At 37.6% G+C, this 18,748-nt stretch overlaps 1 protein-coding gene across 2 annotated transcripts; it reads right to left on the bottom strand.

Moving 5' to 3' along the window:
- Positions 1-1,682: 1,682 nt before the first annotated feature.
- LOC127978651 (protein shisa-6-like) lies at positions 1,683-16,740 on the bottom strand. 2 transcript variants are annotated; one of them, XM_052583451.1, is made up of 6 exons: positions 16,051-16,740; positions 9,729-12,836; positions 9,379-9,536; positions 7,606-7,662; positions 5,548-5,733; positions 1,683-4,256 (listed from the first exon to the last, which is right to left on the bottom strand). In XM_052583451.1, the coding sequence occupies exons 2-6, from the start codon at positions 10,406-10,408 to the stop codon at positions 3,433-3,435; spliced, it is 1,905 nt and encodes a 634-aa protein (XP_052439411.1). In that variant the 5' UTR covers positions 10,409-12,836; positions 16,051-16,740; the 3' UTR covers positions 1,683-3,432. The 2 variants fall into 2 exon arrangements, with proteins under 2 accessions (XP_052439411.1, XP_052439412.1); XM_052583452.1 differs by lacking the exon at positions 7,606-7,662 and having other exon boundaries at positions 16,051-16,738.
- Positions 16,741-18,748: the final 2,008 nt, after the last annotated feature.

Genomic DNA, 18,748 nt, shown 5'->3' with positions numbered 1-18,748 from the left:
ATTGTAATTTTATGGATTCATAAAGAACCCCTTTCAACAGTTAGGTATTATTTCTTTTTATTTAAAAACTTAACTTGGACTTATTTCAAAAGCTGACTCAATTCAATTCCATAAAATGGTAGATTTGTCTAATTTGAATTTAAAAATGTAAGACTGACTAACAATTGGTTAACTGCTAGTTGGTCAAACTAGTTCTTAAGACAGTCTTAAGATTAAGTCTTACAAAGTTCAGTAACCCTTCACAGATGTTAACAGAAGTAGGCTATTATAAAATTTCAGTGTCTTGATTCTCATTAAATTAATATTTTTTAGTTCAAATGTATTGTAATAATTAACCAAGACATGGTTGTTACTTGAAAAGACCCCCCCCCCCCCCATTTACTATTCTTTGTTTTTATACAGCCAATTTCACTTATTAAAGACCATGTCTACAAAGAAAATTAAGAAATTGCAAAATGATATACAAGAATAGTTTTAATGACATGTTAATGAATGTTGCAACTGCCCCTGTGAATTGTTGCAACTGTCTCCTGTTGTGGGGTCAGTTGCAACATTTGACTTTGTCTATTCAAGTATAAAATGTATGTATATAATCATATGTGCACGTGTTACAGTAATGCGGGTGAGTAGCTGACTGATGTGGCTTCATTGTATTAAAATGGCTTTCTAATGCAAACAGTCTCTGAGAAACTAAAACAAATGAAAGAAGTGTTGCAACTGTCCCCACTCTCCCCTAAACAAAAAACAAACATAATTAATAATTAATGAGAAAAAGTACACAACAGTCTTTCTTAATGATGAGGATTTTATTTAAAAATAATAATAAAGTTTTTGCTGTAAATATTTTATGCATGGCATTTTGGCATTTTCTCCCCAAAAATTTACAACAATGTTTATGTATTTCATGGGAAAAAACAAAAAATAAAATAAAGAATAAATAAAAACATTTATATATATATATATATATATATATATATATATATATATATATATATATATATATATATATATATATATATATATATATATATAAGAGACACTAAATACTCTTGTGGTTATTTTGTTTTCCATACCTTTGGTGAATGCAGCAATGGAAAATTATTTTTCATTGTTTTTTTTTTCTTTATTTTTTTGTATTCTATTTTTTTATTATTTTTTTAATTTTTTGCATTCAGAGAGACAATCACTTAAAAATAAAATAATATTTTGGGTTTTCTGAAATGCACATTCTCTGACTTCACACAAAGCAAAAGTCAGATAAATTGCGAGATAAAGCATTCCAAAATAGACACTGAAGTACACACGAGCACACAAATACAGACACACAAACTGGACACATACACACCTTGACATCAGAAGTCAGCAATATGACATCATCAACACTGGCTTTGACATCTTCATGCGTTTTGTCTTTTCACTATGATTGCATCTGTTTTTTTGTCGAGTTACAAAGGTTAGAATCCACTAGAAAAACTCAAATATAAACAGAAAACAGGAATCAAAAACAATTTCTAAAGTCACAGTGGAAAAAAACAAAATGTTTATAATCAAGAATATGAATAATATTGATGAATATATATTTATATATATGCACATAAATTGGCATGTGTACACATTTGAACATTCGGGATTTAATATTATATATATATATATATATATATATATATATATATATATATATATATATATATATATATATATAACCTTTTTCAATGCTTTTAAATTGAGTTAAAGTTACAGTAATAAAAGCTTAAACATTGCTGACTGATCTAAAATACTATATAATGGCCCAATAATTTTGCTCAGCCAGGTCGGTCTCAGACATTCCACCACAACAGTGTCCATTTGATGTGGAGAATGCTGAAAAACTGAAATTGCAAACAAAAAATACATTTTTCTTGAATATAGTATAGATAAACAAGACACCTTTTAATCCTAAATCCTAACTCATTGGTTAGATAATAATGTATCCTACAGTGACAAAGAGTGTTTGAAGTAGCTTTGCAGATTTTGTTCTATTTTTCTGTTTTGTACACTCATTGGCACGTAGCCTCGGGAAAAGATAAAAAGCCGTCAGAACACGGAAGCACAGACACAAATGAAGAAGTTTCAGAATAGCCCTTGGATTAAATTGTCCATTGTATAACCAACCCTTTCCCCTTTCCCCCTCAATACAACAGCTTGAGTAGCAAATTAAGTGTGAAGAGTATGCTGTCTTATTTGACATTACTGCATGCCCATGAATAAATCTCAGCTCTTAATGCTTATAAATAACAGAACAACCGTAATAACTCCAGCTGTTCTCTGATTAGTCAAACATGCAAGAAAGAGGCATGACTTCTATCAGATTTCAATGGCTGAATTCATTTTCCAAATGTCTGTCTGCTCAAGCATTTTTAGTTCAGACTTGATTTCCCCATCTATCTGACCGCCTTTTGATCATATCATAAATAAGCCTAAATTTTATCCACAATGCAAAAAAATCAAACTGTCAAGTATTCATGTCATCTTTGATTCACAGTCTCAGTATACAAGGCGAAAAATCTCTGATCATCAGTATAACACCCGTCTCCCAATGAAGATGTTTTCCTCCATTATACTTCATATGAATAAGCTCTAATATGGCTGATGGCGTTTGGACTAATATTAACAGTGCAGACTAAAGAGTCAGGTCACAAAACGAGTGACATTTTTCAAGTCCTCAAGTTCTTCTCTGTGACGGATTACTAGTGTTTTCTTCACTTGATGGCAAACTGCTTAACGTGCACAGTAATCCATTCCCGAGTCAAGTCAGATCTGATTTGAGACAGGTCAAATCATAGTTTCCGTGAGGTAATTCAGTGTACTATTGGACACTTGTCAGTTTCATCCAGTTTATCTCATTGTTCCCTTAGTTTAATGATGACTGTGATGCACCTCTTTGAGAATAACACTTTTTGCATTGAATGAAGCCAAACATTCAGAGGCAAGGTCAACTGTATGATTGGATTCAGGAAAAATAAATTAACCCCTAAACCAACTGGCTTTTACATCAGCTTAAATGTACTAAATAGAGAAAACTTGGCCTATTCTAGTAATGAACCTTTTCTTTTTTGCATCTCCTCAGATCATGTCTAAATAGAGCCATTGAGACACTATATATTACTCCCAGGTCAGAGGAGACCTGGGCCATTCTTCACATTCCTATTTATGGAGAATTTGCCAATTTAGGGATCAACAGAATCACTTATACTATGGTTTTTACATCCATCTTTCTCTCAATAACAACACACTGTGTATTCCATTCATTTGGGCCTGATTTCTGACCCCTTTCTTATTTACTTCCTCCTCTCCGTTCTTCAGCCTTCTTTACACTCCACCGTCTTCCCTCTCTTCGGCTTGCGCAATCACACCTGATCTATCCATTGTCTCCTTAATATATTTTTTTTGCGCTCACACGGTTACTTCGTTCTTGCTCCCCGTCCTCAGTGCCTGACCTCCACCCCCTGCGCTCCCTCCCCCACCTCCTCCGGGAAGGAAATGCAGCTGTTCGATGGTGTTCTGGCGTTTCGTGGCGAAGGCCATCCGGCGAGCGCTGTGTGCCATCGCTCCGGGCCCTCCTCCGGAGCCGTGGACCTCACCCCATCCCAAAGTCCCGGCCCCGTGGCCGGAGGACATGGTGGCGACTGTGTGGTCCTGCTCACGGCCGGAGGTAGGGTGCGAATTCATTTTTATCATGTGATGGCGGTCAAGCGAGGGCGTCACGCATACGTTTTGCTGGGATTGCGCTTTCTGGTGGTGCGTGAGACGGGACATGGTGGGCACCATCCCGCCATAATCACCCATCATTCGCTCCTCCAGGCGGTCTGGAGAGACCAGGAGGCGTTCATGAGACTTGCGTAAAGTCTGAGTGTTGGAGCTCTTGCTGGTGGTCATGGGTTTGTAGTACTGATGCTGCTGGTTCTTGGAGAGGCGTGAGAGAGTGTTCCCCTCCCCCAGAGCCAGAAGCTGGTCTTGGGACATCACCCGGCGAGGTGGTTTACTCATCATGTCAAAGGTGGGGATGTACTGTGTCTGGGGTAGAGGGTAGGGGTTGGGGGTGGAAGTGGGCATGTGGATGCGTGTACGGGATGTGTTTAGAGGGAGGGTACCCCGGGCACCCAGTGTGAATTCACCACCCCAAGGAAGGTGGTGCTGGGAGGAGTGAAAGCTGGGAGGAGCATTATCTGGCCGTCGCTTGGAGCTGTAATATCCAGAATATTCATCCAAGTTTTTCTCTGTAGTAAGGAAATATGAAAATGAGTATCTTTCATAAATTTGACCCATTACTCCAGTAATTAACAAGCATTTTGGTGATCAGATCACATTTGACTGCATTAAAATGATGCATTGTGACTTAATTTGGAAGTTTTCTGGCATAGATGTTAATCACATTTAATGAAGGTGTAACATGCAAATGTGTTTTACACATTCAGTAATTTTATAATTCTAAAAATAATTGCTAAAAATGCTGCATTGCACATTTTTTGGTAAAACCCCACAATTAGACTCAGTTCGTTAACAGATCATGCATTAGGCCTTATGAGCTAAAAATGAACAATACTTTTACAGCATTTATTAATGGTGGTTAATGCTAATTTTATATTTCTATACTTAATATTTAATATTAATAAAGCATATAGTTAAATATTGACAAATAATATATTAATATACCAATACAAAGAATTAATCATCAATAATCATCAAAATCAATAAACATTTGAAATATATCAGTCTGTGTGTAATGAATGAATATAATATATATTAGATTATATAATATGTATAATAGAATATACAAGTTTCACTTTTTGAATGGAATTAGTGAATTAAACTTTTTGATGATATTCTAACTATATAACCAGCACCTGTAAAATCTTAATATTTTAATAACAAAGAACAAGTATATATTAATGAATTATTTTAAACTAGATGCAGTAAAAAAAAAATTATGGTCATGACACTCAATGCGTTATCTTTAGTTAATATCTAAAAACGTATTTATTTAAACAAACTACAGAGTTCATAAAGAAAGGAACAGCATGAGACGATGGAAACAATTCTGAACAATCACTTACTGTTTATTAAATTAATTTAACTTCATATTTAACTGACATAATTTCAGTTTAACATAACCTCTTTTGTATTCTGTATGTGGAGATTTGCATTTTGTGTGGTAAAGTGAGATCACACCATCCAATCACACTCAGATTGAATGTGTAAAATGTAATCTGGCTAAAATATACAGATATAATGTCTAATATACAAATGCTAGGTAAATAGAGGTTAATCTTGACCCTTTTTAAAAAGCCATTTTATTTAAATACATTTTTGTTGTAGTAATTTCCAAATTCTTTCAAATATAGTTTTCAAGTGTTGATTGAATAGGAATATGATCAACTAAAATATTTCCCAGTCATACTGATCAAATTAAACTTGAAAAAACTACGACAGTAGCGGCTGACCCCATGCTACACTCTGAGTAGTAGCAGATCTGAAATTACACACTCTCTTTTTCAGACGCACACTCACCTAGCCTCTTGAGGGAGCTGTAGCGGTTGAGCTCTGGTTTCATGACAGTCTCGTATGATGGAGGTAGCTGGGCAAGGTTGTGGAAGGAGTGAGAGAAGGAGGGGTGATAGCCAGAATTATTGTGCTTGCTGGACAGCAGTGTTCCTGTTGAGGCCAGCTGGGTGTTGTTCATGCGTGGAACTCGCTCTAGGAGAGGAGAACAAAAGACAATAAGACAAACACCAACAACGATGTGTTCAAAACATATCGATCTGGGTCGAATGTAGAATATGGGTAACTGGAACACTGAAGCTGCATCCTGAGTCTCTAAATGACAATGGCAGAATCACTTAGAATACAGTGGAACTGGAACGTTTGTGGAGAGATGTGTGACTATAATATTGTCTTATGTGTTGTTTACTTAAATTTAACACCCTTAATCCTTATATAATGATAACATCCTTATTCATGTAGTAATTTGTTCCACAGACACTTTTATAAGTAATTTGCAGTACACATACTACAGAGAGGTTCCCCCCGGAGCTACCTTGGGTTAAGCACTTCAGATTAAACGTAGTCAAGGGTACAGTGGTCACAGGGGAACTCAGCAGCTCTCCAGTTCATAGATCATAACTACTGAGATTTGAACTTAAGTACCTTGGAGTTAGCTGTCCAGTTCAGTTCACCAGCCCCAATTCACCATGGCATGCAACATTTGCTGTTTTGACTCATGGAGTCAAAGGCTTTTCAAAACTGTTATGATTCTCACATATATGTTACAAAATATAGTATACAAATGTGACCATGGACCACAAAACTAGTCATAACATTTTTACAATTTACATCATCTGAAAGCTGAATAAATAAGCGTCCTATATGGTTTGTTAGGATATTACAATATTTGGCTGAGGTACAACTATTTAAAAATCTGGAATCTAAAGGGGGGGACAAAAATAAAAAATATTGGGTCTAAATAAAGTCCTTAGCAATACATTACTAATCAAAAATAAAGTTTTATGTATTTACTGTAGGGAATGTAAAAAATTTCTTCATGGAACATGATCTTTACTTAATATCCTAATGACTATTGGGAAAACGAAAAAATTTTGATCCATACAATGTATTGTTGGCTATTGCTACAAATATACCCCAGCAGATTAAGACTGGTTTTGTGCTCCAGGGTCACAAACATCATATAGTACATAATATTATATGCTATATTTAATATTATGTATATACAGTAAATTAATGAAAATAAATAAATGTAAAAAAAAAAAAAAAAAACAGGAAGAACCCCCCCCCCCCCCCAAAAAGTAAATTATAAATGAAGTGTTAAAAAAACTAAATTCCTCTTTTGGTTTTACGATTTTCTTTCCACCACCCACACTCCCAGAAAAAAAAGAAAAGAAAGAAATATCAGGCAAAATAATTTTGAGGAAATAATTCTGTCTATCTGGGATGTGAGCCATTTAGAAACTGAAATGAGAATGCATTTTAAGTTTGAATTCAATTTCTCAGTATGAATTTGAATTGAGGTAGCATTTCAAGAAATTAAACAATTCAACTTAAAAAAAGTAAAGGGTCTTGACAGATCATAGATAGACAATGATAGAATGACAGAACGATAGATAGAACGATAGAATGATAGATAGATAGATAGAGAGAGAGAGAGAGAAAACAGAAGGTGGAATCCAGAACATCTATATGTTTTTCTCCCAATCTATTGGTTAATTATAATATTCATGTACTTAAGATAAATATAAATGAATAACAAACATAAACATGAAGAAAAGACACTTTTTTTCTTCATGATTTTGGCATTATGCTACTAGGCATGCCAGCACATTTACTGAAGCTTTGGTGACTGGTGCAAACATTGCTGGGTGCAGGACAAACAGCAGGAAAATAGCTCAGGGTGGCGACAGAGTGGGAGGGCATGAACAAACACACTCGAACCAACGAGACCAAGCCAAAACATAGGCAGTGACAAACACACACAGACAAATCTGAAGCTTTTTTTTACTGGTGCTCTCACACAAGCGACACATTTGCACACTCTGCCTAAGCTCCTTGGCTTACCGATAGTAGCTGTGTGTTTAGGACTGGACCCAGTCTGGCCAAAACTGTGTTTCCCAGCTGCAAGAGAGCAGAGTGAACACTGATCCACTCCCAGGTACAAAATGCAAGGCCTCTTAGCATGTTAAATATCTCTTAAAAATGGTTTCCAGTGGCCTGCACCCCAATTTGTTTCACAAAAAATCTATCAGTACTGCAAGTGAAAAACATGACGCAAAAATAACGGTCCAGTTATAATGGATGAAACAGTCTAGAATGCAAGCACTTATGTAAGTGATGCAGTTTTCTTGCTTTTACCACATTACTTGCTTGCAGTGCAGTCATATTTCAATTTCAATAATGGCGATATTCTTACAACTGATTGGTGCCACTAAAAGACTCTCCTCACTGATTGGACAGACCGCCTGCAGCACATTTAAAAAGTAGGTGTTCTGTTAGCAACTGCAGCCAAACATTGAAACTTGAGAGTGAAAACAGAAATATCATGACAAGATGGTCTCAACCCTAAAAAGAACATCAACTGTGAAATTAGTGATAAATAGCACATAAAATGATAAGGTTCATACCCATAATATTATTAATTTTATACATTTAGTAAATTTTTACCTTTGGTCTCCAGAGTTTTAAATATTTGGTTAAATCCTTTAGATTAATTAAAGTGATTTTCTTCTCGCATATGAATTATTAAACAAAACATTTGGAAAGTATTGATTAATTTTATGAATTATATATATATATATATATATATATATATATATATATATATATATATATATATATATATATATATATATATATATATATATACACACACACACACACACACACAATGTTCAAAATGATTTATTAAGCAAGGATGGAGTAAATTATTCAAAAGTTGTAGTAAAATAATTTATAATGTTGTTACAAAAGATTTATATTTCAAATAAATGATGTTCTTTTAAACTTTATATTGATCAAAGAATCCTGAAATTTTTTATTATGGTTTCTACAAAAATATTAAGATGTTAAGATTCTTTCAACATTGATCATAATGAGTCTGAAAGATCACTAAAACCTCCAGTCGTCATTACAATATTATTTTATGTTTAATATTTCAAAAAAATTATAATTTTAAGTTTTTATTTTCAAATAATTGGAGCCTTGGTGAGAAAAAGAGACTTCTTTTCAGAACATTAAAACAAATCTTTACAGACTCCAAACTTCTGAACGTATAGCGTGAACGTGTTTTGAAGTGTAAACATTTCAATTTAAATTCCCTAACGACTTTAGTGACATAGGACATTTAAGACATACGTCTAATTGTTAGTTACTACACTCCTCAAAACCAGCTGATAAACAACAAACATTATGGCAAGATTTGTATTTGTATTTTATTCACTGGCCGCTGATTACTTCCTAAACGCAGCCCCCGTGCTGCTAACGTTAAGCTTTCCTATTTTTGATGTTATTTGAAAATGCTTTAGCTTTAAAGGTGGAAAACACCTACTCTTTTACTTGCTGCTCTAGTTTCGTGTGGTTACATGGCATCTGAAGCAGAACGAATCTGACTCATTTCTGACACATCCTCTGTTCTACATTACCTCATACACTCAGGCTTGTCGATCTGTCGACAAAATCATGCCTCCAGATTTCATTTCTGCCCAGGTGATTCTATGATTCAAACCTCTCTTTCTCAATACCTGCTTATCCATTCCCCTGCTAATGTATATGAGTTGTGCCCTTTTAGCTTTTCATTCATTCTGTAACTCTCATGTGTGGGTGAGATAGACTCACTCCGGTTGTCTTTGCTCTGGAGGACGGGAGTGTAGAAGTTTTTCGATGTCCGCCCCAGCATGCCCTCACTGGAGGTGGCGGTTGTGAGGACCGTGCTGTTGTTCCTCTCTCCTTGCTGGACCGGACTGGACTGGTGACGCAGAATATCCACCAGCGCTCTGAAGAGAGAGAGATAAACAGTAGAAATGCAGGATGAGTGTATGACAGAATCATAAGGCAAAAGCTGAAAGAGCATGACATTAAAATCACTGCAGATCTCTTTAGATGGCAGCCACTGATGCAGACTTAGATGTGTACAGCATTGTTTCCTTCCACATCGTGAGCCTGGTCATAATGGGCCTTTCATTTACCTAGGCATGTTGATGTCTCTGTTCCTCGGTCGTCGAGACAGTTTATGGAAGGCCACTTTAACCCCAATGGCCACGGCCATGGTAAACGAGATGACTCCTCCGATGACGTAAGGCGTGTTGTTGCTCTGTTGCTGCAGTGGGTCGAAGTCTGGGTCATGTCGGACTGGGGTGTGGGTGATGGGTCCCGCCGTGATGGCCCAGTCGGGTGAGCGGTAATTAGTGCAGGAGTCTTGGTCTAGACGGCTGCGCTGGTGCTCGCAGCAGAAGCGATAATGACAGGTGCCGCAGCAGTAAATGTAGGTGCCCTTGGTGCAGTTGAAAGTGTTGTCGAACTGTCCCATCACATCGTAGTAGCCCTGACACACGTCCACGTCCACCAGGCGCCGAGGAGGAGGTGCCACCTGCGCTGCACCCAGCGGGGGTTTCAGGGCATCGGCCGTCACATTGCGGGGTAGCATAATTTGTGGCAGGGGTCTCGGAGGGACCTCAGCTGCCTCTGGCTCTGCCGCCATGGCTGCCGCCTCCTTGCCCCTCACATCCTGTGGAGGGAACTTGCGGCTGCGTCCTCGCAACAGAAGCAGCACTGGACCCCCGTTCACGGAGGAGCGTTCCGAGGTAATAGTCACTGTAGAGACCACAGGGCCAAACAGGAAGAAAAGCAAGATGGCAGCGGGTGGCATCTTGATACAATGGGCGTTGATTTTATCAAAGATGAAAAAAATGTGAAGCCTTCGTACAAAAGACTTCCGAGGACTACAAAAAGCTGAAGTCTATCAAAAGTTGCAAGTCAGTGTGGCAATATATAAGACATGTAGACAAGTTAATCTCTCTTTCACGTGTGCATACACTAGTATGCAAATGATTTAATATGCAAAGTGCACATTCAAGTGCAGGAGTTCGGGTTAAAGAAAATAAGCATGAGACTCTCAGTTAGGGTGTAAACATATTTCGGAGGAAATTATTAACTAGAATGAGGTAATCTATATATAAGTTTTATGCTTAATGGGTGAGAGCTGGAATGTTTGAAAATTTTGATTTGGCACAAAATTAAGTATTTGGAATCTTCTCAATGAGCAAATTATATCAAATGAAATGAAAATGAAATGAACAACTATTTGACTCTTTTAATGTAAGCAATTAAGTTGTTATGTATATTTTGCCATTGTAAACCTTTAAAGTGTCACAAAATCATGGGCTCAGCTTTTTCTTAATTAAAGGTGGTTTTGTTGGTGTAACTGAATTGATCTATGGCACTAACAATTTATTCAAGACTCAATCTGACTTCACCTTATGGGCAACATGTAAACATTTCTTTTCAAGTGTAAACCAAATGTTTTCTATTCTGGTTGGCACTTCAGTTGTCGACTCACTAAACAACCGAACAGAAAGAAACAGTTTCTAGTGCTCAGCTATTCCGTGTGACTTGTAAACAATTGTCATCGTCAGCTCCAAGAACTAATATCGTCTTGTAAACAAATCTCAGTTGGTTGCCGCTTTAGGATTTAATTGTCAATGAGAATGTCTTGTGAGACTTACAAGGGTCTTGAGGTTCTGCTGTGCAGTCCACATAATCAAACTAACAGTGTCAGTGGTACTCCATCTTTTTTCGAGTTTCAGGAGAAAGTAATTGAGGCTAGAGGTAAAGGTAGGACGAAGCAATGAGCGAGAAACTATAAAGAGTTCAGAAATGGGGAAGAGCTGATCTTTTCTCTAAAGGCGGCACCACGGGACAAAGGCTCATTACGAAGGCTTTGGAAGAGTGTAGGTCGGTTAGGACACTCAAGAAGTGTAACAAGCAGCAGGTATATACTAGTTCCTGGTTTGATGACACAAGTCAGGCCAGAAAGGAAGAGAGGAAATGGAAGGATGGACTGAGTCTAGGTAAAGTTTGTGGGTCTATGTGTGTTGGACCCTCTTGTGTGAGTGTCTCTGCTCTGGATTTAGCTCAACCCAACAGAATAAAACAAACGGGGGCTTGGGCCCAGTTCTGGCAGGACAGCATGGTTGAGCCCACTGAACAGGCATGAACAAGTCAGGATTCATCCGTTAATGTGGAACACGTGAAGAACGTCAAGCAAGCGCACCAAAAGACCTATCCTAAGTGTTAAAGAGCGTCTTTTCAAGTAGTGGGACAACTTCGAACGTCATCCCGCAGTCAAGACAGTAAATGCCTCAATGGCTCGCTGGTGAATATGGCAGATTACGGAACGTCAAACCTGGGCCACCGTTGAACATTCACACCTCTAAAGATATTCCTGAATATACCCATGCACCTGCTCTTCCCGACTGACCAAGCCGAATCCTCGCAGTGATGGCAGAGATCTTGACGTTAATATGGCTATGAGACGTATGGCTTCAGTATCTAAACCCTTCAGAGACTTCTGAGGGTTCTGTAGAGGAGGGAGGACCAAACGAGATGGATGACTAAAGAGATCTGATGGAGAGGATGAGTTAAATGGGCCTTAGTGAGAGGAACGGACGACTAATCAACAGAATTAGCAGCAGCTCACTTTGGAAAGTTTAATGAGGCTTGTGCCAGCCATCCATAAGCCCGTCCAGCCATCGATCAATCGATCAGGATCCAAACTCTCTCAGGCTAATGCATTCGTAACGGCCACTCTTACATAAAGCATGTTTAACCAATAATGCACTGTTTTCCCTATTTTGGGGAGCTGCTTGTTGTTTTTTGACTTGTACTAAGTGATGCACATATAAACTTTCAACCTTGGGAACCGTTACATGCTATTATTTTAAAAAACAAACTAATAGTGAAGGTAAGGTAACAATTGTGAACTAATGTCGGGTGAAAATTTAGTTTCAAATGGATCAATGAAACTGCAAAAATACTAATGAAATAATTTCTTGCTTCTGGTTGGCACGGTTAAGAGTTTGGCACTGCTTTTGGTAGCAAAAAGTCAAAGAGAAAATCTTCAATCTGTGCAAATCAACATCCTTTCAAAAAGCCCCTGGCACACAAAAACAGTGATAGTTCATCTGCTTTAGAAGAGAAGACGACTTGTATTCCTGGCCAGGACTCCAGTCGTTTTCATCCAGGCTGATGGCTCTTCGTCTTGGCTTCAGTTTTCCTTTGCTAGTCTTGGATTTTCACTGAAAAACAAAAGGAAGTTAAGAATGAATCAAATACCTGATCTGCAATGAGCTAAAATGCCTAACATGATAAATCACAAACGGCACAGTGCAAGAACATACAGGAAATTAACAGATGCAATACATATCAAGGTGCATATATTGACAACATCTAAATACATTTTTATGCATTAGTTTTTTTTATGTATTCACAACCCCAACGTCACTGATTTTCAAAAATATCACATGCTGTATACGTTTCTTAATACAACAAACATTATAATAATAAGGCATTAATTTCAGTGGGCAGCACTTCTTCATGTTAATGAAACTTGGAATAATATCAAAATAGGATGATGAATGGAAGATCTTGATATTAAGGAGTTTTAGGCACAATCAGAGCATTGCATTGTCTACAAGTGCCAATTCACGTCACAACATACAATAATCCTTCTTTAAACATAACTCATCCTCTTAAAATGTAAATTTAGAAGTAATAGTTTCACAGTTTTTTTTTTTTTACTCACGTTTTGCGTTATGTGAAGCAGTAGCTGTACTGACTTTTTTTTTGTTTAAACAAACGTGAAAATAAATCAAATTAAATAGTGTTGTTTGATGTAATTTACTCTACAGAATTACACATTACTATATAGTTATTTAATATATAAGCCATATTTCTTCCATTTTCCCATTTAAAATAATTCTACTGTACAATAAACTAGCTTTGTATACACACCATAACAGTGATATAAAATTACTCGCTCTGTGATAAAAGATTTTGGTTATTATTCTGACACTGACGTATCTGACCCTGGACCACAAAACCAGTCATAAGTAGCATGTCTATATTTGCAGCAAAAGCCAAAATGACATTGAATGGGACAAAATTATAGATTTTTCTTTTATGCCAAAAATCATTAGGTTATTAAGTAAAGATCATGTTCCATGAAGACATTTTGCACATTTCCTATCATATATATATATATATATATATAAACTTAATTTTTGATTAGTAGTATGCATTGTTAAGGACTACATTTGGATTACTTTAAAGGTGTTTTTTTTTTTTGCACCCGGATTTCAAATAGTTGCATCTCGGCCAAATATTGTCTGATCCTAATAAATCATACATCAAATGGAAAGCTGATTCATTTATTCTAAACCTCAATTTAAAAAGAATTGACCCTTATGACTGGTTTTTGAGGGTCACACATACACATTCAACCATGCAATTATGACAATAAAGAAACTATCTAAAATCTATGACTATTCTATAAAATTTGTGCATTCAGGTTCAGTTACACTTGTATGTTGTTTCTATTCAACAAAACCAAAGTCATCCAAAATCATATGGCTGTGAATCACATCATCCTCCACGATCAACAAGGTGCAAAGCGTATGCAATATGCACACCATATTTCCTGCATATAGTAGTGCGACCTCAGCTTTCTCACATACTGAGTCACACGTTACAGCAGTGAATAACATGCTCATGTTAGCATAGCTGATGCAACACAGCGAATTTATAACCCTCAATGACAGCACCAGGCTCAAGTCTGGTACAAAACAGTGAAAAACGCCACTAAAAAGGCTTCTGGGAACATATTGAAGGCTTAATACATTCAAAGAGGTACAGCTTTGGACGAAGGGAGAGAGGAAGCGGGGGTGACACAGCCACAGATGTGTGCCGAGTGGGGGGTTGGCAGGGCCGAGAGAGACCCTATTGAGAGGAGAAGAGGAGACAGGAAGGAAGGATGCAGGGATGGGGGAGGAAGGGTCTTTGGGACCCTTATGGAAGAGGGGACGAGTGGAAAAGAGCAAGGCTACGCACCTTTCAACGGTCCCTCACATGCAGCAACCAAGTGCATCTTATGCCCTTTCGTTTAACAGAGTGCTTTACGCTCACCGAGATGCCTCCTTTCATTTGCCATCGGCAACGCCTTGTGTGGCTAATGATGTGAAGCGGAGAGACAGGGTCTTGGAAGCACGGCCTGCCTCACAGATGTGCTGCACAGCATCTGCACATACTCCTCTGACACACATGCACACTAACTCTCCAAAGTCGGCCTGAGCGAGCCACATTACACGTCTCTCATCCTTCCTTCTCTCTCAAACACTCTTTATTTTTCCCAATCTGTTTGTCAGAGCGTGGGTCGAAAGTGTTCTCTTAGAATAGCTCTGCTGCAGTGAGTGAGATAGAGAGGGATGTGACATAGAGACGGGCAGATGGATCACCTCGCTCATTTCATCCTCGCTTTGCGGTAAATATCCTACATGCTTCTTCCTATAAGCGAGCACAGTACACATCTCCGCTCAGCTGACTCTTCCTCTCCATTCCCCACCCCCTTCATCCTCCTCATCATCACCATCAGCTCGGTTTCTCTGACTCAGGAGGATGGGAGGCATCCGTCCCATCCACAAACAGGTGCAGATGACAGATGTCAGGCCAATATGCAGCCCATTACCATTTCACGAGCGAGCACACACTGAAATGGGGATGGAGGGGTGAAGGTTAGAAAGAGGACAGCAGGCATTGGGAGACGAAATGCAAAAGTAATGTAGGATTTAGGAAAAGTGTCTGCAACAAGTCCTAGTGCATAAAAACCTGTGTGCTGGTATTTACAGGTGGACATGAATAAAACATCAAATAGTCAACTAAAATGTGAAGGATTTGCTTAATTATTGCATTTTGCAAGACTTTAATGCTGGTGTTCACAATGCGCCACAGAAGCCGTTAACAAACATGCTTATTTTTATTTATTTTTTTCACAACAAGCACTTTCCATTGACTTCTTTTGTTGTTATACTGAGATAATTAAATTTTCGTTCCCTTAACCCTAAAGTTATCCTTATAAGATACCTTGTTGCATCTTTAGGTTTTCGTTTAGTATTTTTTAGTCCACAAATCCTGACCCACACACACGCACACACTACAGCAAGCTACACAAACACACACACAGCAGCAGCATCATGGCAGATCTCCGGGAGGAAATTAAAATTCCAGTGGCGGACGACACACGCTGTGCGACACCAATCCCCATGACATGTATCCATTCCCAAATCTTATGTTCGTTATGAATGCTCCCTAATTTTAGCTCATAAAAAATTGATTCACACACAAAAACATAAGCAAAAACCGCAAAGCGAGGGCTATGATGAGAGACCTGTGTGTACGCGCTCCTTGCGCACGTTGCACCATCAGATGGGAACAAAATGAAGGCACTTCTGTTCTTACCTGCGTGTGTTGCAACAGCTGCCCGCTTCGAATCAGTGGACAATGACCGAGGGAAATGAGACTCAATAACCGTTCAAAGTTATTGTTGCCCGTCTTTTGGCTGACAGCAAACTGAATGAGATGATGCAGCACTCGCACTATTCACAGAGATGGGGTCTTGCGCTTCTTTACAGCTCTTGGTTCGTAGAAAAAGACGCAGTTTTGTGGCACTGGCGAAGGGAGAGCATCTCATTTAAAGGCGAATAAATCCTGGATGGTCTACAAAAGATGTCAGTTTCAAAATAGAGTTTTCAGTCATAAAAAGACGAAAGGAATAAGTGGACGTCCAAATACTAGCAAAAATATCGCCCATGCGTAATTTACACTCCAACGACAAAAGAAAACGCACAATACTCCGTGCATCCAGGTAATAATAGGTTCTTTTTCATATAAAACGCTATTGACTATGCACAGTCGAATCCGTGTGTTTCCAAATAAGCATAAAACAGCTGATTAATTAGACGCGCCCGGTAATATCCGTTTCCCCGCTATTTAAATGACCGTATTATTCCGCTTTCAGCACAAATTCAATGGGCTCCACACTCACTAATAGAGATCTACCTCCGCGCCACGGAAACGCAATTGCTCCCACAAAGGTCCGCTTCGCTCCGTTTACATCAGTTGATTGGAGCGAACAGATGCTTGCACGTGGTTTCATTTGCTAAACGTTGGAAATGATCTGCCAATTGCCGGCACGCGGTTAAACGCTGAGAACGTCTTTTCTATGCGAGCTGGGTTTTTAGAGAAAATCAACAGACGCTCGTGCGCAGAATGGCACGCGCTCACGAGATTCTAGCGCGCGAGAATTCATAGAACTTTTAAACGCGGGCTAGATTTTAACTTAACTGTGCATGAGCGAAATGAAGAAAGGGATGAGTTAAACTAATATAGTGTAGGTCTTCCATTTGTGCGACAGAAATGCATTGGCTATAAAAAGTGTTGCGCTGATGGTTGCTGTGGTAACCGCAGCATCTCTTGACGAATCTGAAATGATTCTGATGAATCTTAAGAACATGTCCTGGTCAGTTTAGAGTGTAAATAAAATTTTAAACAGAAGATATTATACATATTTTAAGTTGAGTTTATATATATATATATATATATATATATATATATATATATATATATATATATATATAATTACAGTAACTGGAAATAAATAAATTAGAAAATAAATTACCCTGTTGCATTAAATAAACTTATTTTAATGAAAACAAGAATAAATATTAGTAAAATAAAACGTTAAAAAACATGATAATTATGGTGGGTGCTGTCTTACAAACTTTTAACAAATATTTCCATTACAATGTAATTATATAGTGTAACTTTACAGTGTATATTATATTGTTACAGTGTAATTATAGATTTACGTTCTGAATAATATTAATTAACTACATGGTACTTATGGTTAGGGTAAGGATTGGGGTTGGCTTCGGGTTACTTGCATGTAATTATGTATAATTAATTGTTATTATAATAATAAGTACATGTAACATATTTAAGGACACCTTAATAAGTGTAACTTAAAAAAATATTTGTATTAATATTATTTTAAAATGTATTTATTAATATAATATTTAAATAATTATTATTAATACTATATTAAATATGGTATTACTATAATTCTCAAGTAAAATATCAAATTATTATTCAGACAAAATTAAAGAATTAAAAAAAACATTGCATATAGGATGTCAACATGTCAATTGGTGACAACAATGTGACATGGTATATATCTAAAGCCATTTAAAATAAATTTTTACTAATTATTGTATCATAATCATACTTCTTGATCTATTAGATTTATGCCGTTTTATCATATTAATTGAGAATTTTCCTAAAGAAGACACAGAATTATTAAACTGAACTGCAATACAGGTGAGTAAAATTATTTTAATAAATGTTCACATTCTGTTTTTAATATATATTTGATCCAGCTATATTATTACTACCTATTTGTTACTGAAGAATATCTCCTCCTAAGCGATTTCAATAACTGAATGTTGATTGTGAAGTCCCTTGGCCTAAAGTGAACTTGTTACCTCTCTCACTATTGGCTCCTGCAGTAACAGAGATGCCATGCTGCATGCATGTGAAGTCTTCAGAAGCTGGCACTGGTTACCTCACATCGTGGAAAAGGCTAGATGGTTTCAGGAGGCGTTCTGGAGGAGACAGCATTGTTCTCAAGTATCATACAGCAGTCTGAAGGCAATAGACTTTAGGACATTGGCGTATGAACATTCCGATCTGCAGTGACGTGAGAGCGAATGTTTGTATTTGGGGCATGACATGACTCCTTGTGTGGCTGGAGGCAATGGTGGGGTCAGTCTTGTCGCTGTGGGAGCTTCACGGTAGTGAACCTGCCAGAAGTGCTTGTAGCCTTCGCACACACATGTAAACACACACAAAGACGCTCTCACACACAGCCAGATGACTCAAACACTCCTGCAGCCACTGGCCCAAACCAAATGCGTCACAGAGCCACACACAAAAATGATCAGACACAAAAACCCAGAATCACACGCTCACACATGTGTGAACGCATGAAAAATGTGAAAAACAGGTTCAGGTGTGGGACAAGTTCAAGGATGGTGTTTTGTTAAAGTGGTTCAACACCAAAGTATAAAGAATTTTGGTTGCAACTGAGAGGTTCTGCCAA

This window comes from Carassius gibelio, chromosome B19 (genome assembly GCF_023724105.1).
Source record: "Carassius gibelio isolate Cgi1373 ecotype wild population from Czech Republic chromosome B19, carGib1.2-hapl.c, whole genome shotgun sequence".
Lineage (NCBI taxonomy): Eukaryota > Metazoa > Chordata > Actinopteri > Cypriniformes > Cyprinidae > Carassius > Carassius gibelio.
This window is presented reverse-complemented; position numbering and strand designations above follow the sequence as displayed.

Coding starts and splice junctions, on each gene's coding strand:
- LOC127978651 (XM_052583451.1), bottom strand. CDS start 10,408: ATGCCACCCGCTGCCATCTTGCTTTTCTTCCTGTTTGGCCCTGTGGTC. Junction 9,537..9,728: donor AGAGACATCAACATGCCTAG/GTAAATGAAAGG, acceptor CTCTCTCTTCAG/AGCGCTGGTGGATATTCTGC. Junction 4,257..5,547: donor CAGCTCCCTCAAGAGGCTAG/GTGAGTGTGCGT, acceptor TCCTTACTACAG/AGAAAAACTTGGATGAATAT.